This window comes from Xiphophorus couchianus, chromosome 14 (assembly GCF_001444195.1).
Source record: "Xiphophorus couchianus chromosome 14, X_couchianus-1.0, whole genome shotgun sequence".
In the NCBI taxonomy this organism is placed as follows: domain Eukaryota; kingdom Metazoa; phylum Chordata; class Actinopteri; order Cyprinodontiformes; family Poeciliidae; genus Xiphophorus; species Xiphophorus couchianus.
This window is the reverse complement of record NC_040241.1, coordinates 25,300,650-25,323,688: the sequence shown is the minus strand read 5'-3', so window position 1 is coordinate 25,323,688 and position 23,039 is coordinate 25,300,650. Positions and strand designations below refer to the sequence as shown.

The window sequence follows — 23,039 nt, the reverse complement described above, 5'->3', positions numbered from 1 at the left end:
CTGATCTCGATCATCGCTGAGTGTTTGTGCTGCCGAGCCTCTTGAGGGGTTTAAAGAAAGGCCAACAGGAAAACATCTAAACGCGAAAATGAATGTACAGAATCACAGGAGGACAAAAAAGTCCCAATACAAACAGATAGCCAGCAGCGACGCTACATATTAAAACAAAGATTTAAAGGAGAGTATCATCTTTCTTTGCAACTTTCAGGTTTGTAAAAGTGTGAGTGTGTGAAAACTTTTGAAAGGTTTTATGTTTCATTGGACACAATGAAACAAATCTGGAAATCTAAATTCACACATTTTATGTAAATATTGCCAAAAAAACGTCTCTCCATAAACTGCTTGTATAACAACATAGACAGTGTAACCAACGGTAACACATTCCAAAGATGAAGGAAAACTCTGTGATGTCACAACTAGAGTCATGCTTGTGATGTCATCAGCACTCTATCTATGTAACAAACTTCTACCTTCTTGTCATTGCTTGCTGCACAACTGAGGAGTTCAGACGCACGCAAAGCGCTTTTACAGTGAGATTGTTAGCCAACTGATTTGAACAAGTACTATTTTGTCAAAACATGGCACATCAAAGCCACAATTGTTCCATCAGTGATTTAGCCAAAGGACGTCAGTATGGGTGGGTAGGGAACAGACCTCCTCCCTTTGATTTCCATATAGAGATACAACGACTTGCCTCTCTTTTAAAAATGGAGAAAGCAAAATTATTGGACCAGAACCAAAAGCTGGACGACACCCAAACAAAACTGGAAGAAACAAAAGCTGAGGTAGAGACGCAGAGAGCTCTTAAGGAGATTTTCATCGGCAGAAGCATCGAGTTGAAGGAACAACTACAGGAAATTGAAATGCGCAACAATCCAGAGACTCTCAGCCCTGCAATTATCGATTCCGAGGTGGACAGCGACACAAAACAGCAGCTGCAAGAGGACCTAGACCTAGTGAAGGTAGATCCTATTGCCACAGAGCGAGCGTTCATGTCAAGGATTGAGGAATTAAAAGACAAAAACAGAGCACTCCAACAAGAGCTGGACGACATGAAGGCTAAATATGAGGAGCTTCAGTCCAAATCTGAAGCAGACATTAGTGAGAGGAAACGTCAGGCTGACCTGCAGATGGTCAATGAAGACAAGATCAGACAAGACCAAAATTTAATAGAGAAAATGTCAAAGGAGATCAGCAGCTTCAAGGAAACCGAGAAATACCTGTTGAGAGAACTGGAACAGATTAATGGTTCATACCAAGAACTAAACTCGAGGTATGAAGCAGATGTGACTCATATGACAGAAGCTAATTTGGAAAAAACAAAGCATGATCTTATTGAGCTCATCAAGGCACTCAGAGCAGAGAAGGACAACCTCAACCAGAAAAATGCAGAAGATATCTCTTTCCTGCAATGGCAATCAACTAAGGTAATAAAACATCTGCAATCTGTTCTGGAGTTCGCAACAGTTAATTACCAAGAACTAAAAGCCAGATATGATGGAAATGTTCTGACTCTAATGCAGCAGTTAGAAACATTTAAGCAGCATGTACATAAAGAGTTTAAAACTTATTCAGAGCAAATGATGAGTGGCATGAAGATTATCACCGAGCTTAAAGCTGAGAAAGACAGTCTCCTAAAACAACTGACTGCTCTTCAGCAACTTCCCTCCAGCTGTGAGCTTAACTCACAGCAGGAAAACATGAAAACTGATCATCAACACAAACACGAATTAGGACCTGAGAGACAAAAAGAACCAAACGAGAAAGACACTACCCCGGAAAACAAGGTTTCTGACACTGCGTCCATGGATCAGGACCGTCTGACAGAGGAAACCCTGTCAGAAAACATTGATGTTCCTGATGCCTCTCCCAACCAGGTAAACGACTTTATGGAAAACATGCAGAGAAACATAGAATCCATGGACGTGACGGACCGCTCTGTGGAAAATCTGTCACAGGAACCAGTGGGGGCAGTCGCCAAGGAAAAATCAGTGTGGAAGAAGATACGACACTGTTTGGGGCTCAGAAAACCACAAATGTTCAAGAAGAAAAGCAAGAAAGCCTCTGAGTCAAGCGATTAGGAAAAAATGTAATTTCTGAACCGTTTGAAACCCCAAAATATATTTCTTATTTTAGATCCCCCCCAAAAAAATGACCGTGGGTTTTTCTCCGGGTGCTCCGGTTTCCCACAGATTTCCAAAACCATATAAATTAGGGTTATTGACCAATGTAAATTGTCCACAAAAAAGGTAGTATTAATTTCTGGAAAATTTAATTTGCAAACGGTTCCGATTGGAGAAACATTTGTGGTGAGAAAAGCAAGAAAACCTCTAAAACAAGCAACTAGTTAAAGAGTCCAGGTCAGTCCTGAACCATTTTCAAAACCCCAAATTACATCTTACATTTTAGACTAAAAAACAAAAAAGGACAACACGGTGATGCAGTGGTTAGCGTTGCATCTTCACAGAAAAGCGTTCTTCATTCTCAACCAGGCGCCTCTTTCTGTGGGAGTTTGTCTGTTCTCCCCGTGTTAGTGTGGGGTTTTCTCCGGGTGCTCCGGTTCCCCCCAGGATTTCAAAAATGATGTAAATTCGGGTTATTGACTATAATGTACATTGTCCTCAAAAAGGTAGTATTAATTTCTAGAAAATTGAATTTGCAAGTAGTTCAGATTAGAGAAACATAGTGAGAGTTGCTCTCCACAGATTGCTCTCCACAGGTTGCCCTCCACAGATTGCCCTCCACAGGTTACCCTCCACAGGTTGCTCTCCACAGATTGCTCTCCATAGGTTGCTCTCCACAGGTTGCTCTCCACAGGTTGCTCTCCACAGGTTGCCCTCCACAGGTTACCCTCCACAAGTTGCTCTCCATAGGTTGCTCTCCACAGGTTGCTCTCCACAAGTTGCTCTCCACAGGTTGCCCTCCGCAGGTTACCCTCCACAGGTTGCTCTCCACAGGTTGCTCTCCACAGGTTGCTCTCCACAGGTTGATCTCCACAAGTTGCTCTCCGCAGGTTGCTCTCCACAGATTGCTCTCCGCAGGTTGCCCTCCACAGGTTGCCCTCCACAGGTTGCCCTCCGCAGGTTGCCCTCCACAGGTTGCCCTCCACAGGTTGCTCTCCACAAGTTGCTCTCCACAGATTGCTCTCCACAGGTTGCCCTCCACAGGTTGCCCTCCGCAGGTTGCCCTCCACAGGTTGCCCTTTGCCACCAGTTTCTAGATGCAGTCAAGGTTTTTTAATGGGATCCGTTTTAGTGGCCTTAGCATCTCGTCTCTGCTTTTTGCAGATGTGATGAGGTTCTATTGGCTTCATCAGCTGTGGGCAAATAAACTTTGTCGTAGGCCTAACAAGGCGAATGCCTGAACTGGAAAAGGAGGGGCCCTTGCTGTTGCTGTTGAGCCATGTTGCATTGCTTGATAGCTAGTTGTTGCCAGGAATAAACCCAGTCCTGTTTTTTTTCTTTGCAAAAGTTGTTCTCATTGTTGCTTTTGATATATTTTAAAGAAATGTTTATTGTCACAATAGAAGGAGCAAAGAGTCGGGGAGGAGACAACAGACCAGAGGCCAGCAGCAGGACCATGATGTAGGATCTTCTCTTACCTGAGAATAATTTGCTTAAGACGAGCAAATTATTACAGACACACAATTACTTATCTTAGAGATACGTAATAATTTGCTTATTATCTTAGAGATAATTTGATTATCTCTAAGATAATAAGCAAATTATTACTTATTACAGATAATAATAAGCAAATTATTACTTATCTTAGAGATACGTAATAATTTGCATATTAATAATAATTATCTTAATTAATAAGATAATTATTACTTATCTTACAGATATGTAATAATTTGCTTATTATCTTAGAGATAATTTGATTATCTCTAAGATAATAAGCAAATTATTACTTATTACAGATAATAATAAGCAAATTATTACTTATCTTAGAGATATGTAATAATTTGCATATTAATAATAATTATCTTAATTAATAAGATAATTATTACTTATCTTACAGATATGTAATAATTTGCTTATTATCTTAGAGATAATTCACTTATCTCTAAGATAAGCAAATTATAACTTATCTTAAATATCAGTGATAATTTGCTTATGCCCTAATTTCCACACGACTCACACAAACACAACCCTAATGCGCTTCATGTAAGTGGAGCACAAAATCAACACAATGCTTATGAGCCACACAAATGTGGACATGTTGTGTGTCTGACCCACACAAACACAAACACGCACAATGCGACACAGGCACACACATATATTCCTACATAGCTTATTTCTTACAAATGAAGTAAATCATAAAAATAGTAAAATAAACCCCAGCTAGTAGATATAAACGCTCCTCTTGCCGGTGCTCAGATTCTGTGTCTGTGACACCCAGAGGAGGTGAAATGATCCCATATGCCCCATTTATATTTTATTTGTAAATATTTCTGACAAAATGTAACTGTTGTTGCACCAATTATTACAGTAGTTTAATTTTTAGCTTCGCCGCACAGTCACATTTAGATATAGAAAAATCCATATTGGAATATTGGAATATTCCAATGTTAGCTATTGGAACAGTTAGCATGCCATGACGGCAACACTGTCTTTAGAAGACTGCTTGATACTGGATATTACGACATTTAATTTCTATTTACATTGAACTGAATTGTTGATTTGCTGATGCATATTGGAGCATTAAATATTTGACTAATTCTGACATGTAGCAAGTGGTTTGTGGTTAAAAAATTCAAGCTTATGATTTTTTTACTAAGTGTCCAGATGAAAAGCTAACTGGGACTTAATGGCCAACATGGGAACTGGTACTTTTCCCCACAATTTTAAGGAATTACTAGTGATGTTACGTGATGTGCCGAGGCTTCGAGGCGTGTGTCGAGTAATGGAGGGGGCGTATCGAGGCTTGCTTCATTTAGGGGAGGAGCCGAAAACGATGACGTCCGAAGCCTCGCTGCCCTGCTGTACCACGTGACTGCTTCGGGAAGTGGCTCAGATGTTGGCGCGGGGTTTGACAGCTTTAGAAACCCCACAGGCTGCATTCAAAATGTGGGTTGTTGTAGGCGAGTTGCGGTCAGTTGAGAGAGTGGAGAAAGAGGAGGATTTCCCCTATGTGGGAACATTTCGATTTGATAAGCCCTAACAAGGTAAGGTGAACTGAACATTTGCAGATGCATTAGGTTTGCTTATGAGGAACTGTATTTTTCACTGTTTCTTATTTTCTGTAAAGGTGAGGTGTTTATTGTGCTCCAAGGAGTTGGGGTACAATAATAACACCTCATCCATGCTAAGGCACTACTGTGCCTTGCATGAGAATAGGGAGGAAACTGGAGCTTCACCCAGCCAAGGTATTTCATTACTATATTACAAACACACTATCACAATCTTTGCATGCTGATGTTTGCTTGTTGTGCAAATAAAGACAGGTAACAGACACTGTATTTATTCCCTTTTAACCAGCCACCAGAAAACAAGAGCTGGATGAAGCTCTAGTCTCCATGATAGTGAAGGATACCCAGCCTTTCACTATTGTGGATGACGTTGGATTCAGGACATTTGTGTCTAAGCTGGATCCCAATTATGTTCTCCCTACAAGGCAGGTATGGTCCGTCCTGGTCCAGGTGAAAAATCTGGACTCAATGTAGCAGTGTGATGTTATTACACTAGATTGTAAAGTGAGGAGCTATTCCGTTAGGAAATTATATGAGCACCGACAGCTTTTATTTTGAAAAGACGACCAATCCATTTCAAAACAGTGGGTAACTTCCTGTCCCAAAATTATTATCTTTATTCAAATTTAATATGTTGTGAATAAAACTGTGAATTATTACCTTTAATGTTTAACATATTGAGTTCATAGATTGTTGTTTAAAGTATCAGTTCGAAATTTAAAAAGAAAAGTTATCGGGTCATACCATTATAATCTGTGAAAGGTTTTCCCACGCTCTCCGTCGCGCTCTTTCTGTTCGGATTCCGTGGGAGAAGGTATGAAGTTTTGCTTTCTGTGTTTAAGAAGTGTATTTTAAGTGTAATAAGTGTTAGTTTTATTACTGTTTTTGTAAAACAATGGGTGTTGAAGCATTTAACCTGCAGTTAGCAGTTATCTAGCTGCTCTTCTGATACATGAAACATTGCTTCATCCATGTGCTGAAAATAGTATTGTTCATGATTAAACAGGCGCTGTGGAACACTGTGAAAAGAAAAGCCTGTTCTTGATTACTATTTTCTGCCATTTGAATGCAGGTATGTGATGTTTCATTATTATTTTTGGTGGGATTATTTGGTTTAATTATTCTGTTTAATTATTTCTTTTCTTATCCATGTACTGTTTAAGATTATTATGCCCATAATAATTTCAAACAAATCTTTGGGCTTAGTTATTAATTAGTGTTGCAATTGTTTTTATTTTGCAAGGTAAATGTGTTACTTTACACAAGTCGCACGCTCTTTCTGTTCGGATTCCGTGGGAGAAGGCGCTGTGGAACACTGTGAAAAGAAAAGCCTGTTCTTGATTACTATTTTCTGCCATTTGAATGCAGGATCATTAAAAGTGCTTTCCAATCAGCTGTGGTCTGGCTGTGGTCACTCTTCTACAAGACACAACGCAGGATCAGCTACGCTACAAAACTGGTGCCGTGACCCGTCGTCTGGTCAGCTGAAGCCGACCGCTGGTGTTGTTGGACGACGCCTTCTGGTCCCATCTGCATCTTGGAGACGCTGTCAGTGCTGAGCTCTTTGGACACTGTTGGTTGGGTTCTTTTTCGTTTTTTTGTTTTTTTTACATCGGACTTGTTCATGTCTCATTCCCATAAAGGACAACAGTGAGGACTCCTCATGGAGTGTCAGAATGTGAATGAAATGTCAACTCCTAGTCATAGAGAATTTTCCATGGGTAGGGGGAGAGGGGTCTTGCAGCTAGCAGCTGCTATGCAGTCTACTCCAGAAAATCCAGGGGCTTTGGGCTCAAAATTTTCTGGGTCTAGGAGGCAAAAGAGGTTTGATGACCTGCCTAGTCAAACTTTAAGTTTCACTCCAGGTTTGAGCCCAGTGACTCCTTCGTCCTCTCAAGCGTTTTCTTCTGATGGAGAAGCGGCCTCTGCCCGACTAACTGATCTAATCAGCTCCATTAGGTCAGAAATAGGAGAGTCCATCAAAATGTCCTTAATGCGGAACGCTGCTTCGGAGCCTCCACCTGTCTCGATCCCGGATCACAACAAGAACACTTCACAATCATTTCAAGGTTGCACTACTGTTATTGATGCATCAAAACTTAATCTTGTACTACGCTCTGATGTTGATGTTCCACCCTATTTCAGGGGTGACAAGTCTGATAAATGTTCTGTTTTTGAGTGGGAAGACCTCATGCGAGTCTATCTTCGACAGAAAACTTCCACTGATGCTGAACAGGTTGAAGTGGTTATGAACAGATTGATGGGGAGGGCAAGAGATGTTATTAAAGTTTGGATGCGTAGTAATGCAAATGTTACTGATGTTTCTATTATCTTTAACAACCTCAGGCAACATTTTGGTGACACTGTTCATTCAGACCTGCCTCTAGCTGACTTTTATGCTAGCACGCCATACACAAACGAGGGACCCCTTGATTACTGGATAAGGCTTAACAAAGCTGCAGAGGTGGCTGAACGGTGGTTGACTAGTAAGGGGGAATTAATGACTGACCTGAGTTCACACCTGGTTCTCATGTTTATTCGCCATTGTCCTGACAGAGAGCTGGCGCTGGTTTTTAAAACCAAGCCTTCTCGCGACTGGACAGCTAGTGAAATACAAGACCATTTGGATGAGTATTTAAGAGACCATATGGTTGTTCAGAGCCATGGGAAACAGAAAGTGGCAGTTACCACCCTTTCACATGAGGGGGCGGCTGTCAATGAACAAACTGTGTTGCCCACTGCTAGACATGTTCCGGAACCAGAGTGTTCCAAAACAGACATTGAAAACACCACAATGGACAGGGTCTTGAGTCTGTTGGAGACTGCTCTTATCAGTAACACACAGGCTATAAGCAACAGGCCCAATAAGCAGATCTCTAGACGCTCACAGAAATGCCAGGTTTGTGGCAACCTGCAACATGATACTAGGTCACATTGTAGGATGCACAGATTATGCTTTCGATGTTTCTCTCCAGAGCACATCAGTGTTCACTGTACTCAAACTCAGAAACCGCAAACACGCCCAATTGGTCAGAGACAAACTGATTCGCCTCAGGAAAACTAGATGGCCCTCATTTTACGGGGGATGGTGTGGGCCTCTGTAGTGTTTCCCCCAATTTCGACGATGACATTCAGACTGTGTACATGATGGCTTGTGATACAGTATCTAATGATAAAACTGTCATTTTCCAAAATGTGGCAAAACTGCCTATCAGTGACAGCCTATTTTGCACTACAGTGTTAGTTGGCAACAAGATTGAGCTGCGGGGGATGTTAGATAGCGGGTCTATGGCTACATCTGTAGGTGGAGACATGATCCCTCAGCTACGTGAGGCAGGAGTAGTGATGGGAGAGGTAATCCCTCCCACTAACATTGTTTTGGTTGGGTGTGGTGGCAAACAGACTATTCCAGTGGGCATCTGTGAACTGAAACTTAAGCTGTTTGGGTTTGACTATGTTGTTCCAGTTTTGGTGGTTGATGGTCAGGCTGATGAGCTCATTGTTGGCACGAATGTGATGAAACCGCTCATGAACCAGTTTAAGTCTGACGGGGCCTATTGGCGGATACTGAGTAGACCTGACTCCACCTGTTTGGATGAAAATAGCAAGTTTGTCAGATTTTTGGCCAATCTTGAACGGTGGAGGGGGGAGGAAATCCCGGAAAAAGTTGGGACTGTCAAACTTAAGAGGGCTGTGACTCTTGAACCGATGAGTGAGCATGTGGTGTGGGGCCGCCTTCCACCTAAGACTGAACTCTCTGTGGGGAGTACTGTTGTTGTTGAACCGAGCACTTCACGCTGCGTGCACCGTAGTGTGATGGTCGGCAGAGTAGTTACTCCACTTTGGGGAGGAGGGTGGCTTCCTGTGAAGGTCATCAATCCTACTATGTCTCCAATCGTGTTGAGAAGGAACGCTAAGGTGGCTGACGTGTATCCATGCATTGCCTTGGAGGATTTTGATGGTGGCTTGGAGGTGAGAGTACATCAGAATGTGGGTAGGGCAGGAAGCTCTCATGGCAGCCTTACAGCCGAGTCAAGTTGCAGTGTTAGTACAATAGGTGGACCTGACAAATTGGCTGATTTGGGGTTGCAGAATCTGTCTGTTGGTGACTGTGAAGTTTCTGAACATTGGAGAGAAAAACTGACTGACTTGGTTGTACAGTATGAAGACGTGTTTTCGAGACATCACTTGGACTGCGGTAAGGCTGCTGAGTTTTGCCATCGCATCAGACTTACCGATGAACGCCCTTTTCGTCTGCCTTATCGTAGGCTTTCTCCGGTTCACTATCAAAAGTTGAGAGAGACTTTAGATGATATGGAAGAGCGTGAGATCATCAGGAAGTCGAGCAGTGAGTATGCTTCTCCACTCGTTCTTTGCTGGAAGAAAAATGGTGACTTGAGGTTGTGTACAGATTTCAGATGGTTGAACGCCCGTACAGTCAAAGATGCGCACCCTTTACCGCATCAAGCTGACATCCTTGCAGCGTTGGGAGGTAATGCATTCTTTAGCTCAATGGACTTGACTTCGGGATATTACAATGTCCCCCTTCATGAGGATGATAAGAAATACACTGCTTTCTCCTCTCCTCTCGGACTGCATGAGTATAACCGCATGCCACAGGGTCTGTGTAACAGCCCGGCTACTTTTATGTGAATGATGCTCACGATTTTTGGTGACCAGAACTTTTTAAGCCTTCTTTGTTACTTGGATGATCTGCTGGTTTTTGGCAAGTCTGAGGGGGAAAGCCTGCAGAGACTTGAGATGGTGTTCCAGCAGCTAAGGGAACATAACCTGAAGCTGTCTCCATCCAAGTGTCAGTTTTTGAGAAAGTCAGTCAAGTTCTTGGGTCACATTGTTACAAGAGAAGGAATTGCAACAAACCCTGATAAAGTGCAGGCAATCGTAGGCGTGTCAGAAGCAGATCTTATGGAACCTGATGGCACCACGCCATCTCCTAAGAAGATTCGTTCTTTTCTTGGAATGGTGGTGTATTATCAACATTACATTGAGAACTGTTCTGTGATTGCCAAGCCATTATTTCAACTGACTACAGGGACTGCCAAGCCACGGAGGGGAAAGGGCAGAAAGAAACAAGCTTTGTCGCGTAAGCTTGTCGCGGCTGATTGGACCCCGGAATGTAGTGAGGCAATTAGGACTTTGAAAGCTGCATTGACGGAGCAGGTTCTCCTTGCCCACCCCGACTTTACAAAGCCCTTTCTGCTCTCTGTTGTTGCGTCATCTTCCGGATTAGGAGCTGTGCTGTCACAGGTACAAGATGGCCACAACATTGCCAGGCCTATTGCCTTTGCTAGTAAGTCGTTGAATCATGCTCAGTCCAAATACCCGACTCATAGGCTTGAGTTTCTCGCCATGAAATGGGCGATTCATGATAAGTTTAGTCATTGCTTTTTTCCTTGCCTCGCAACCTCCATACGCTACATTATGCTGACCACCACAGTTACAGCATTTCACTTGTACATCCACTCCACATTCATCATATCGATGATCTCCTCCACATTTGGCACATCTTTGTTTCCCTTTACACACTGCTGCAATATGTCCATACCTTTGGCATTTAAAACAGCGCAAAGGGGGAGGGACATATGGTCTCACATAAAAACTCATGAATCCAATTTTAACCTTATCAGGAAGGACTTCTCCTTGAAACTCCAAAAGAATCGATAGACTCTCCATTTTCTCTCCATTCACATGCTTCAACAATCTTTTCAATCTCCGAACTTCTCCCCCTTGTATGTTCTTTTTGAGTCTTTCTAAATCCTCCTCCAGCGGAATACCAGTGATAACACCACGTGATACTCTATTTTCTCCAACAATTACTTTCTCACCAACTACTTTTTTGCAAATGTTGTCAATCATTTATTCTTTTGGTCTTCAGATTTGCATTTTATCAACATGTTTCCATCTCGTAATGTTTTAACAAACTCTACCTCTCCTATTTTCTTTTTTATTTCTCTTGAAACTTGTATCAGACTTAAGTTAATATTCATATCTTCCTTCCTAAATTTAAGAATTACCTTAAATTCTTCGTTTGTTACTTTCTTCCTAACCGCTCTATTTTCCTCATCTGAGCTACACTCTTCCAAAGTTCGCTTACTATTCTGGCTACCAATTACTCTATCCTCTTTCAAAACTTTCTCTTTACCTCTACCTCTACCTCTTCCTCTTCCTACCGGAGTCCAATCGTCAAAATCCATATCATCATCCTCACCACCTCCATCTGCCTTAGTTGTCATCCTAATCCAGTCACAAACCAGTTTATGCCTTCTCCGAATCCGCCTTCTCCGACGCTGCACCCCGTTCAACGTCAACCGAAGAATGCGACCTCCAGCTGCTTTCTGAGAACATATCAGTTCATCACATCACATGACTGATCATCAGAGTCCAGGTGTGTCTGATCAGCTGCCATTGGTCTGGTTTCCTCAGCTGGTCCAATCAGCTTTCACAGGAGGAGGAACCAAGAGCCCAGCTGCCAGTGTTCAGTACGAGGAGAGGCTGACCTGGGATCAGAACAATCTATGACGTATTAACAGGATGTTGTTCTCTGTGTTACAATAAAACTGTAATCACTATTAAAATACAGAATGTTATTGCATTAACATTCCAGTTGAATAGATTCAATGTGGCAAGGGAAATGTTTGAGGGGGTTTGAAACAGATTAAAATGAAAAGTAAACTGTTTTTAAAAGAACAAAAGTCACAACCACACCTATAATTTACAATTTACAGCACCTTTTTCTGACACTTTGAGCCTCAGAGTTGAGGAAGAAGAAAGGAGCCACTACAAGGTAGTTCTGTTTTCTCTCATGTCATTTCTTTACTATTTGATTTAAGACTTGGTTTATTTTTGAATTCATATAAAATGCATTAACGGTGAAATTTGCAGCACATGGAAAATTAAATAAACTTATCTTTTTGTGGACTTAGTGATCAACAGACAGACAATAACTCAGTCTGTCTGTCTGTTATATACTCATATTGCCTAGTACCTGATACTCAGATAATAGAGCATGTGAAAAAAATGGGAAACATTTTTACTCTACATAACGTCTAAATGGGTTCAACTGTTTTATCTTCATAATGATTAAACTTTTCCGTCTCTTTCCTCTTTATCGTCACCTTTTTGTTTTCAGGATGGTTCACGAACCACAGAGGTTATCTTTAAAGCCTTTCTTCCAAAAGGTTGTGATTGCTGAATTCATTGTTGGCTTCCTTCTCCTGGTTGACAGCTGCAAAGGTAAACAGAGATACTGGTGACAGCTCTGGCTGAGAGAGAAAAGTCATCCAGCTACTGTTAACTGTTAATGAAGAAATGGAATAAATATATATGCCATCAACAAGTAATTAAGACCCTTGATAATTAAAATCTCTGATGGAGAAAAGTTACAAGGTGTTGAATTGATTTCCAGGTGAGTCTCTGGAGACGAAGCGTCCTCGGCTCGTTGCAGCGATGGCCGGTGATGACGTGGTTTTACCGTGTCACCTGGGAGTTACTGTGAACCCCGACGAGTTGGTGGTGGAATGGGGGAGACTGGACCTCAATCCCAGATTTGTGTTTATGTGGTTTGAAGGGAGTGAAAATGTAAATGAGAAAAACATCGCATACAAGGGAAGAACGTCTGTGTTCACAGACAGACTGAGAGACGGAGACGTTTCATTGAGGCTGACGGCTGTAAAACACTCTGACAACGGCAGATTCAGATGCTACAATCCTAGAGATTCAAGAATATTCTGTTGATCTGCTTGTTGGTAAGAAAACACAACATAACTCTCTTTCTCAGCTATTCTCTGCATACAGACCACTGCAAATGATCAGTGTCTCTGATTTTACTCTGTATACACAGTAAAATTTCCAGATTAAAATGTACTCAATTTGAAAAAAATTTTACTCTAAAAAAGACAACATTTGGTCCCAGTCTAAATAGAGTAAAATTTACTCTCATGGAAGAGTTGAAATTACAGATTAACATCAACACCATTTAGTGCAAAATTTTAATCAATACCAAGAGAATTTACTCCAAGTTGTTTAAAAGAAAAAGTACTCTACCGTATTTTAACTCCAAGTGGAATATAATTTACTCTAAAGAGAATTGCATTCTATTCTAAGTAGAGAAAAATTTTAGTCTAACTAAAAATAAATTTTACACAAAATAGAATAACATTTTATTCCATATAGTGTAAAATTGTGCTCTTAATAGTATAAAATTTTACTCCTAATTTAATTTAATTCCATATTGTGCAGTTAAACATTTAATTAAATTCTAAAACAGTGCCAAATTTAACTTTATTTCACTCACTAAGCAATTGTTTTATAGCTATAATACACAGCTGAGTTTGTAAGAGTACAATGCAAAGACCAGAAATCAGTATTTGAACAGCCATTTTTATTGTTCACAGGAAACAGTATGGAACAATATAAACATTTGCATCTTCATGACTGTATGACACCTGTAAATCAAAAGCTCTGTAACAGTAAAGCTCTTCTACATAAATAACATGAGGTCCATCTCTTGTACACAAAACTTGAAAAGCACTGAAATGCTCATTCAGACACACTGTTTGCAGAGCAAATGTAACAAACAGTAACCTCTCATCTTTCACAACAACATTGTAGATCTTATGGAAAACTGGCATTTCACAAAAAACTTCCTTACAAACAACTAAATCTGCACGATACATATTTCCATGATGTTTGGCCCATTTTACATTTAATACCTTGGTGTTGATTGGTAACTGAATCATAGCAAAACAACTATTTAACGCAGCATCCGAGCCCTCAACTCTGCAACCCTAGGATTCACTTTGGTTGTCTCAACATCTATCTCATAAATGGCGGTCTGCAGAAAGTTGTACACATTGACCAGATTACGATCATATGAAGTGCGGAACACAAAGTGAGCTTTAAAAAGCTCATCAAAACAGGCAAGAGAACCTTGTGATTTACAAGGTATGGCATGTTTGTCAATCACAATGAAGTACTTGTGAATCACGCTCCTCTGAGTCCCTACTGCAAGCAGGTATGGTTGACGGCTTTCTGCGATGCCATCAAGGTGCTCCTGGATGCTGGTTCCTGTCTGTGGCAAAAACAGTATAAAACATGATTAGTCTTGGGTTTCAAAGAAGAGAGGGTTCTAATAGATAAGGCAAATTACTTTTCAGCATCTTTTAAATGTCACTTGAAATTAAATTTGAGACCAACTTCACAAGAAATACAAATAAATAAATATATATATATAAAAAGGGAAAAATAGAGAATTTTGATCAACATAAATGTTCCCTTTACTGTAACCTTACCTTGACAAACTTCACAAGATGTTCACTGGCTTGTCTGGCTGAGAGTTTTCCTGGTCTCTTGCGCCCATGAGGTGACGGTGGCAGGAGGTGCACTAGGATCACACAACTAAAACGGGAAAAAAAAACATATCAGCTCCATACAACTCGATATAAACGGGGTTTATGGACAAAATAGTAAATCAAAAATGTTTTACTGACAACTTACACAGTTTGCATACAAAGCACAACTTTAATTCTTTTTTTTTTTTTTAATCGTTGCTCTACGTTCAAGAAAAGTTACTAGCATAGTCCTCCCGCGCCATTTTGTGGGCGGAATACTGACTCCACATGCTAGCAGAGCTAGCTCCTCTTTTAAACTCCGTTTCTCAGCTTAAAAATAGCGGCAGCCTTGACTTGTGAAAATAAAATAATGGACGTAGAATTGTACAACACTGATGGGTTTTTTCCTGCTTACATTGTTGTAAACGGCTAAATTAAGTTAGCTAACATGCTAACTAGTTAGCCAACCATGTTAATTCCTCGCTGCACCCCTCCTTCCCCCACTACCATACAGCAGCACGTCATCATAATTAGTCTTAATAATTAAAAAAATCATAAAACCCCACGTAAAATATATCTACAACCCATTTGGGGACTTACCTGGCACACAGCTAATCGTTGCCTCCGTTTCCACTGCAGGATAACAAGATGGTGGAAGAAACGAAACTTAAGGAACTTCAGTGGCGTGTTCTTGTTTTACTCCGATATAATTTCCTCTATTTTTTTACTCCGATTCTATTGACCAATGGAAATGATTTCACTCTTTAATGTATAAACAGGACTCTTTTAGATGAAAATGATGTTAACTCCGAAAAAATTACTCTCCTATTTTTCCTGTGTAGGTTTATGTTTGACTAAAATGAACATTGTTCTTTTATTCTATGAACTACTGACAACTTGTCTTCAAAATTCAAAGCAAAAATTTTGTGTTTATTTGCAGAAAATGAAACATGGTCAAACATCACCCCATCATTCCTTTATCTGATCATCAGGTTCTGCTTCCTCACCTGGTGTCAGTTTATCTGGACTGGATGTCAGCAGCAGTGGAGTGAAGCTGGACTGCAGGGCTGCAGGCTGGTATCCAGAACCTGAGCTGTTCTGGCTGGACGGAGACGGAAACATCATGTCTGCTGGACCTGCAGAGAAAAGCCCAGATCCTGATGGTGTTTACACTGTTAGCAGCAGAGTGACTGTAGAGAAGAGAAACTACAACAACTTTACCTGCAGAGTCCAACAGAGAGACATCAACCAGAGCAGAGAGACACACATTCATGTTCCAGGTAGGAAACCAAAACATTTTGATCAGTAAACACTTTAGTTATTTCAGTAACGGTTCTGTTTGGTCGTGTTTCAGACGATTTCTTCATGAATGAGTCCAGCTGCTCCGTTTCTATCAGCTTCAATGTGATTTTAGTCATCATGTTTGTTCTTGGAGTCGCTTTTCTTATTTGGATGAAGCAACAAAACAAAAAGAGTGAGTGTGTTTTATCAGGAAGCCTTTAAAATCTTGAAGAAAATTTCATTCATCATAAGCTTCTTCTTGTTTCTACAGAAAAGAAAAAGTTAACAAAGAAAATCAGTGAAGAGCAAAAGAATCTCATTGCAGCAGCAAAACTAGAGGAGGAGCAAGAAAAGAGCAAGAAGGAACAGAAAATGATTGATCAGCAGATTAATGCATTAATGGAGATGTCAGAGGAACTAAAGGAGCAGAAAAAAAAACTTAATGATCAAACGGAGGAGACAGCAACAATGATTGATGAAGATGAGAAGAAGTTTAAGGCTGTTGATGAGGAAGTAACAAACCAGACGGGGAGCATGACAGAAAAAAAAGCACAAGGATACTTAAAACTGAAGGAAATTATAACAGAGAGCAAAGAGAAACTGACTAAGAGAAAGCAAGGTCATCAAGAGGTCGGATTTATGACAGATAAACTAATAAAGAGAACAAACGATGAAATTAACAAACTGGAGGAAAGAAAACAGGAGATAGAAAACAATCTAAAGGAAATAAACAAACAACTTGATCAAAAAGAGACACAGGAGTAAATCTGATGTCACTCATGAGACAGAAATAAATGAAGTTTTCATTTATTCTGCAACATCTTGATAAAAGAAAAGTTTCAACAGGTTCAAACTCAGCAGATTTACTGAAAACACTAAAACTTTTCTATCACTGAAACACTAAAGAAAGTTTAGATGTGGATTTAATCTGACAGGTGAAAAAACTGCTGGAAACTCAGAAAACAAACCAACTGAAAACATACCTAGAATATTTTACATATGTGTAAAATCTATTTTTCTTTCAGCTTTATAAACTTTTTATTTACTAAAATAAATGAAAAAACTCAATGAAAATAAATCAATGACATTTTTGTGTAATCTGATTTATACTGAATAAACACACAGGTGGTTTAAATGTTTAAATAATGTTTATATTTTCTTTGTAATAACAAATAAATCAGATTTTGTATTCCACTGAGTGTTTGTCCTATCATTGATGAGATACTCAGAAATGAAACATGTAAAATGTTGCTCTCATTAGAAATTAAACAGTTCATTCTAAAATAATGTTTATTTTACTTATAGAGCTTTAATCATTTTTTTAGTAAACATAACATCCTGTTGTTTTTTTATCTCAATATTTAATTCTTAATGTTTTTTCACCATCATAAAGCCTCATCTGTCATTCTTATAATCTTTGATAAAATTACAGGGAAGAGAAAATTCTGAACTTTATTGTTTTACTTCATCTTTACTTTTTCACATCAGTGTAGAATAATTTTAGATTTTCTTTTAGTTCAGTAAAAATTAAAAGCTGTTAATTGGAGGTTTATATTGAATGTTGTCTTCTAACAACATGCAGAAAGTGGAAAACAGTTGGACATTCACAGAGTTATGGGGATTGAACCTGTTTTTTAATGATGATATGAATATTTCTAATCAGTGTTCAGAGAATTATCCGTTCTCCATCAGGTTCTTTATGTATGAGGTTGAAGAAGAGTCAGTGAGTTGAATTCATGAATTAATTTATTAATACCAAATAATTTTCCATAGTTCATGCTATCCTTATGAGCAAGCAGAGTAAAATGGCATGAAGCAAGTTTTTTATTCCCTTTGTTAGCTTCTGTCTACGGACTAAAGAGGGTTTTTCCCTAAACATACATGTTATTTATTTTATCCTGAGCTTTGTGTGCATGCAATAGCTAAAAAGATTTTTCGTAGCTAAAAAAGGTAGAGGAAAACATTATTTATTATTCCCAAATCATATGCAAATCAGTTTTTGAAACTCTGGAGTAAACAGCTGTAATAAATCAACAGCTGTAATAAATCAACAGCTGCTTCTTCAGATTTACTCTGTTCAGCTTCAGATAAAATCTAATTTAATTTAACTAAAATCATGTTATTTGGTTTTAAATGACCAGTAATTTAAAAGAAATTAAAAAGCATATTTATTTATAAATATTTTAATAAATAAATATTTATGTATTTATTAAAAAAATAATAAATATTCTCGTCTCTATCTAGTTTATAAGCCGTTTTGATTTTTTCTGATAAACTGACGGTATTTACTGACTTTTTGTAATTTTATAATTACTGCTCCTGCTGTATTTCAAGCTGGTCTCACTGCAGGTTCTCAGAACTTTGGTTGTTCATAAATCATCTTGCTGTCATAACCATCATGAGAGGAGTTCAGATTCTCCACCTGTTCATGTTTTCCAGGTTCAGCTTCCTTCCACAGTCCAAAAGTACATCAGGAAACTTATTCTTTCTAAACTGCTCTAAGGTGTGGAGATGGCCTTGTGATAGACTGGTGATGTTTCCATGGTAACAGCAGTGTTGTGAAACAATGCAGGCCTTATCTTGCCTGCAGCAGTTAAATGCTGCCCTGTTTTATTTTGATATGCAAGTAGATTCAGAAACCAATTAAATCTCATTTGAATTACTGCCATCGTGTTTTTCTCTGGCAGGTTCATAGGGCATCAACCCTGAAAACATTTGATCCTTCAGCTTTAATGACAGTAGATAAAGCAACACTGCAGACTAAAGGGTGTTGTGTCAACCTTTGTAAAGCAGGACAATTCAACCATTTTCTATGTAACAGGATCTTGACTCTGTTGCTCTTGGACCTCAGATGTGAACTAAGTGGATTTGGTTTGAAGCTGAACAAAACCGGTAAGATTTATTAATGTTTGATTTCTTAATTTGATTCAAAAGTTTATCTCTTTAACTACTAAAGTTAGGAATCCACTTTGTCTACTTTACTTTTTTATGGAAACCATTACATTTGTACGTAATCAAGATAGGTCATATTTTACATTTAAATGAAATCAGAATCATTTCTGCTTCACATAGAATAGTTTGTTTCTTTTTATTAGAAAATTAACTAAACAACCTAGTTTAGTTTCACAAAGGTAATATGTTAAGGATTAGTTGTTTTTACTTTTCTGTTGAACAAAATAGCTGGAGATTAACACAGAAAATTATGTATTAATTTTTGCTCCTGTTTTTGATCCAATCTTCCTTGGACACATATTTCCTAAGATGTGTGTCTGGAATTGTTCTTTTTTAAAAATTGGAGATTTTTAAGTAGATTAATAAAAGAAATGTATGAAGCTTGATATCTCTTATTCATCTGCTTTGTTGTTCAGACACTAAATGTTTGCAAACACCATGTCCAGGAGAGTTAACCTGACATTCTTAAAAAGAAAGTAAAGTTTCTTTTTTCCATATCTGAGTGCCAAACTAAAGCCCAACAGATTTACTTTCACAAGCCGAGCACTAACGCTTTGGCCAAGATGCTCCACTTGATATACATATTAAATTTTATTAGAATTTGCTTTGGGTTTGTTTCAAATGTAATGAACCCAGAGATGAAAAGAAAAGAAAAAAGAAAGACAAAAAGGTGGAGAAAATGTTTAAATGGAAATGAAATAGAAGTAGAGGAGAGAGAACAAGTCAAGTTGATAGAAATCTGCCTCTAGATCTGCAGAAAGAGAAATGACAGAACCAAGAAACTGCAGCAACAAACAACACATGTATATATAATTATAACAGTTATGACATCATTGGAAATACAAAATGTATTCAGTGGCAACCGCAGCCCAACAGAGTGTATCTGACAAACACCTGAATCTAAACACCTGTGTGTGTTCTTGTGCCTAGAAGGTTTCTCCATAAGAATGTCCAATAATCAGTTTAGCGACTCACAGTCCAACTAATCAGGACAGGAGGACAGAAGGAGGACTGGAGCCACAAACACTGAGTTGGACACCTGGGAAGGTATTTGTTGTTGGACTAATTAGCTTCCAGAGTGAAGCTTTATTACATCTGTTATGGAAATGTTGTGCATGAACATAAAAAAAAAACAATTAGCCATTAAACATGTCAGGGAATACAAAGAGGATCATGGAACTGAATTAAAGAACAAAAATGAAAAGAAAAAGTACTTCAAGAAATGTAAGTCACTGATGATTGTGATACATAAAGCAAAAATATTTAATGTTAAAGATTAATCAGTTACAAAAAAAAAGAATATAGAACTGTAAACGTTTATTGATAATTTAACATCAGAGTGAAGATGAATACAGATTATTTGAACAGTGAATTTTGTTTTTATTTTGTTGGTAACAATAAAAACAGAAGATTTTATTTAAGATGTTTTAATGAAAGTGATGTTAATAATCCAGAAATGAAATATTTCTAGACACCAAACTGGTATTTAGATGACTTTTAATGCTCCATGAAATCACAATATTTTATGTTGAAGAATAGTGAAAATCTTTGTATTGATATAGAGGATATTTAATGCTCAATGAAACAGAAAATGAAGAATTTGAGTGAAAAAGAAAATCATTGTAAAACAGCAACTGAACATTAACAAATGACCTGAGTTTGTAGATATTCTGATTATAAGAGTAATGAACAGAAGAGACAATTTAATTTGAAGTTACTCAGTACAAGTGTATTAAATTCAGAAGAAAGAAAAATCAGTTATGAAAGTGATAACAGTCATAACATTTGATAGAGTCTAAATATAGATTTTATTTGACTATTTCATTCTCCTCCACAGTAACATGTCTTCATTTACACTCAGTTTTAATCATATCACAACATTTAAACTTTTTCTCTGAAGTTACCTTTTTCCTTTGCCAGATCTTCTTTAAATTTTTTCAGTTCTTCTTCCAATCCACCAAGTCTGGACTTTAACTGATTCTCTTTCTCTTCTTGTTCTTCCATTTTCTTGGTCAGTTCATCGTTCTTCTCTGTGTGGGAAACAAAACAAACAAACTTCAGATTAGCAGAAACAATATCTTATAATAATTATATGTAAAAGCTTTGTAAAATATTATTATTCAGCGGTGAAACTTAGAACTCAGTGTATGGTTCACACAAAAATGTGTTCCTGACAATCACAGTTGGTAAGAAACAAAGATTCCCATTAAATTCCATAGGAAATGAATGCGAATCATTTTGGACCCACTCACCGAAGAATTGGGTAGTGCTGTAAATAATAGGAATAAGGAAATAATCAAAACAAAAGTCCAAAACAACAAGGGATCTTAATCAAGATGAAATGTTCAAGCTCCCAAAACACATCAGGAAAATGGTCCTGATGGCCGTGAGAGATGAAGCACTCAGCCAATGTGTCAGACCATTGTCACTGGAAAATATGAAGTTGAAGGAACAATAATGGGAGAAAAAATATTTATGAAAACTCTTGGAAATCTGAAGTAACATATGAATATAATCTTTCTCAGAAGATAACAAGACATTATCAGATTACTGATTAAGTCCAGCAATAAAGTAGTTTATTGCTGGACTTTGACCCAGTTGCTTATGAGACTCTGAAGTTTGCTGAGCCAAACTGAGTTGAGCTGCTTTCACTGCAAACACAAAAGGTATGCTTTTAGAATATCACATTTGAAACAACTGGTAAAGCCTGATTTTCTTTTGTTTTATTTACTTTATTTATGTCTATCACAAAAAAAAATCAAAGTTTTCACTTGCTTTATCTTGATACCTTTGAATTTTTTGTCTTTTAAAGATTTGGTTATTTTTGGAAATTAATGTTACCTGCTTTCTATTTTTAAACTTCAAGTATTTCGTTCTCATGTAGCATTTTGAAAAGTTTATTTAAGTTGTTATATTATGGCAGGTAACAAGTCAGAGCAGCCCAGGATCCAAGACGCCGAGGCAAGAAGTAATAACCATGAGCCACTTCTTACCCCCACAAGTCCTGAAACAAGTGGAAGTAAGCAACTCATTGGACATTTTACTGAAACTGAGACTGAAATTGTGACAACCAGTAAATCAGTGGAGATGATAAGTGAAAGAAAAATGTTTGATGTAAAAGACTATGCTAAAAACATAAAGATTGTTACATTTACAGTTGGATGAGAAAAGAAGTCCATCACATGTCTATGTGAAGCCAAATTACGTCAGAACTGGACGTTATGATCTGGATGGCTGAATTATGCTTCAGTTATTTTGGAATAGAGTAGATTTTAAACAACTTTTGCAAAGAATTACAAATAACCTAGTTGGATTGTTGGACATTTTGCATTTATTATTACAAAATAATACATTTTGGTGCCTAGTGTCTTTGTGATGATATAATCTGTATATTGTTTCCAACAACAGGTGAGAATTTAAATCCACAGAGGGAAACAAAACCACAAAATAAAGACAAGATGTTACCTAGTGTCGCAGAAGTGAAGCAGGAACTAGAACACCAAAATGGTAAACAAAGAAAATATATCAAAGCCAATCATTTGATATAAAATATTAAATAGATATATAAAAAAAAATAATAACTGATACATTTCTAGTGAAATTTGGAAAAAAAGTATCACTGGTCTATATATGACCCAAAATACTCAGGTTTTTGTTTATTTAGTTTTGTTTTTTGATATTTTGGATCTGATTGTTCAGTATTTTGCAATGTTAGTCTTTTTTCCATTAGTAGACAAGGATGATACGCTTCAGAAGGACCTAGAACAACTCCAACACACCAACAAGCGGTTACTCGAATCCCAGAAGGCATCAAAACGTGAACTGGAGACCCTGAAGGATCAGCTGACCCAAAAACTCCAAGACGTTGAGAATAAGAGGAAGGAAAATAAAGAAGAACTTCAGTTGGTGGAGGAAACCTCTGACGGGGAGCAGATGTTAGAGGAAAAAGATAGGCTGTTAAAGTCCCAGTGGAAACTGGATGAGGAAAAGAATATTTATGAAAGATACATACTCAGCACAGAGAAGGCGCTGGAACCTCTGGAGATGCAGATGACAAGAACTGAGAATTAAACAGAAGAAAAGGTGTCTAAGGCAGAAAAAAGTGATAAATAAAAACAAATGTGGAGTCACTAATCAGCAAGCTTCACTTGAACTAAAATATGCTTATTTTTCTTACGTTACTGTTTCACCAACATTTTTGAACATTTTTAATATGTTTGGTTTTGCTAAATACATGTCATGGTTAAATGTAAAAGAATGAAAAC

At 38.1% G+C, this 23,039-nt stretch overlaps 2 protein-coding genes and 3 long non-coding RNA genes across 5 annotated transcripts; 3 read left to right on the top strand and 2 right to left on the bottom strand.

Moving 5' to 3' along the window:
* Positions 1-5,242: 5,242 nt before the first annotated feature.
* LOC114158007 (uncharacterized) lies at positions 5,243-6,362 on the top strand. The gene is made up of 3 exons (XR_003598310.1): positions 5,243-5,368; positions 5,481-6,005; positions 6,198-6,362. It is a non-coding gene; the product is annotated as an uncharacterized LOC114158007 (long non-coding RNA).
* On the bottom strand, positions 6,166-6,570 carry LOC114158008 (uncharacterized). Its single transcript, XR_003598311.1, has 2 exons — positions 6,464-6,570; positions 6,166-6,200 (listed from the first exon to the last, which is right to left on the bottom strand). It is a non-coding gene; the product is annotated as an uncharacterized LOC114158008 (long non-coding RNA).
* A 5,431-nt stretch (positions 6,571-12,001) lies between these two features.
* On the top strand, positions 12,002-12,946 carry LOC114157917 (butyrophilin subfamily 1 member A1-like). The gene is made up of 2 exons (XM_028039089.1): positions 12,002-12,445; positions 12,618-12,946. The coding sequence occupies exons 1-2, from the start codon at positions 12,289-12,291 to the stop codon at positions 12,944-12,946; spliced, it is 486 nt and encodes a 161-aa protein (XP_027894890.1). The 5' UTR covers positions 12,002-12,288.
* A 625-nt stretch (positions 12,947-13,571) lies between these two features.
* Positions 13,572-14,603, bottom strand: LOC114156858 (uncharacterized). Its single transcript, XR_003598030.1, has 2 exons — positions 14,503-14,603; positions 13,572-14,282 (listed from the first exon to the last, which is right to left on the bottom strand). It is a non-coding gene; the product is annotated as an uncharacterized LOC114156858 (long non-coding RNA).
* Positions 14,604-15,538: 935 nt separating this feature from the next.
* On the top strand, positions 15,539-16,851 carry LOC114157027 (butyrophilin subfamily 2 member A1-like). The gene is made up of 3 exons (XM_028037691.1): positions 15,539-15,821; positions 15,896-16,015; positions 16,094-16,851. Exons 1-3 carry the CDS (start codon positions 15,665-15,667, stop codon positions 16,585-16,587), a joined length of 771 nt encoding a protein of 256 aa, XP_027893492.1. The 5' UTR covers positions 15,539-15,664; the 3' UTR covers positions 16,588-16,851.
* The last annotated feature ends 6,188 nt before the right edge of the window (positions 16,852-23,039 follow it).

Coding starts and splice junctions, on each gene's coding strand:
- LOC114157917 (XM_028039089.1), top strand. CDS start 12,289: ATGATTAAACTTTTCCGTCTCTTTCCTCTTTATCGTCACCTTTTTGTT. Junction 12,446..12,617: donor CCTGGTTGACAGCTGCAAAG/GTAAACAGAGAT, acceptor ATTGATTTCCAG/GTGAGTCTCTGGAGACGAAG.
- LOC114157027 (XM_028037691.1), top strand. CDS start 15,665: ATGTCTGCTGGACCTGCAGAGAAAAGCCCAGATCCTGATGGTGTTTAC. Junction 15,822..15,895: donor GACACACATTCATGTTCCAG/GTAGGAAACCAA, acceptor GTCGTGTTTCAG/ACGATTTCTTCATGAATGAG. Junction 16,016..16,093: donor GAAGCAACAAAACAAAAAGA/GTGAGTGTGTTT, acceptor TTGTTTCTACAG/AAAAGAAAAAGTTAACAAAG.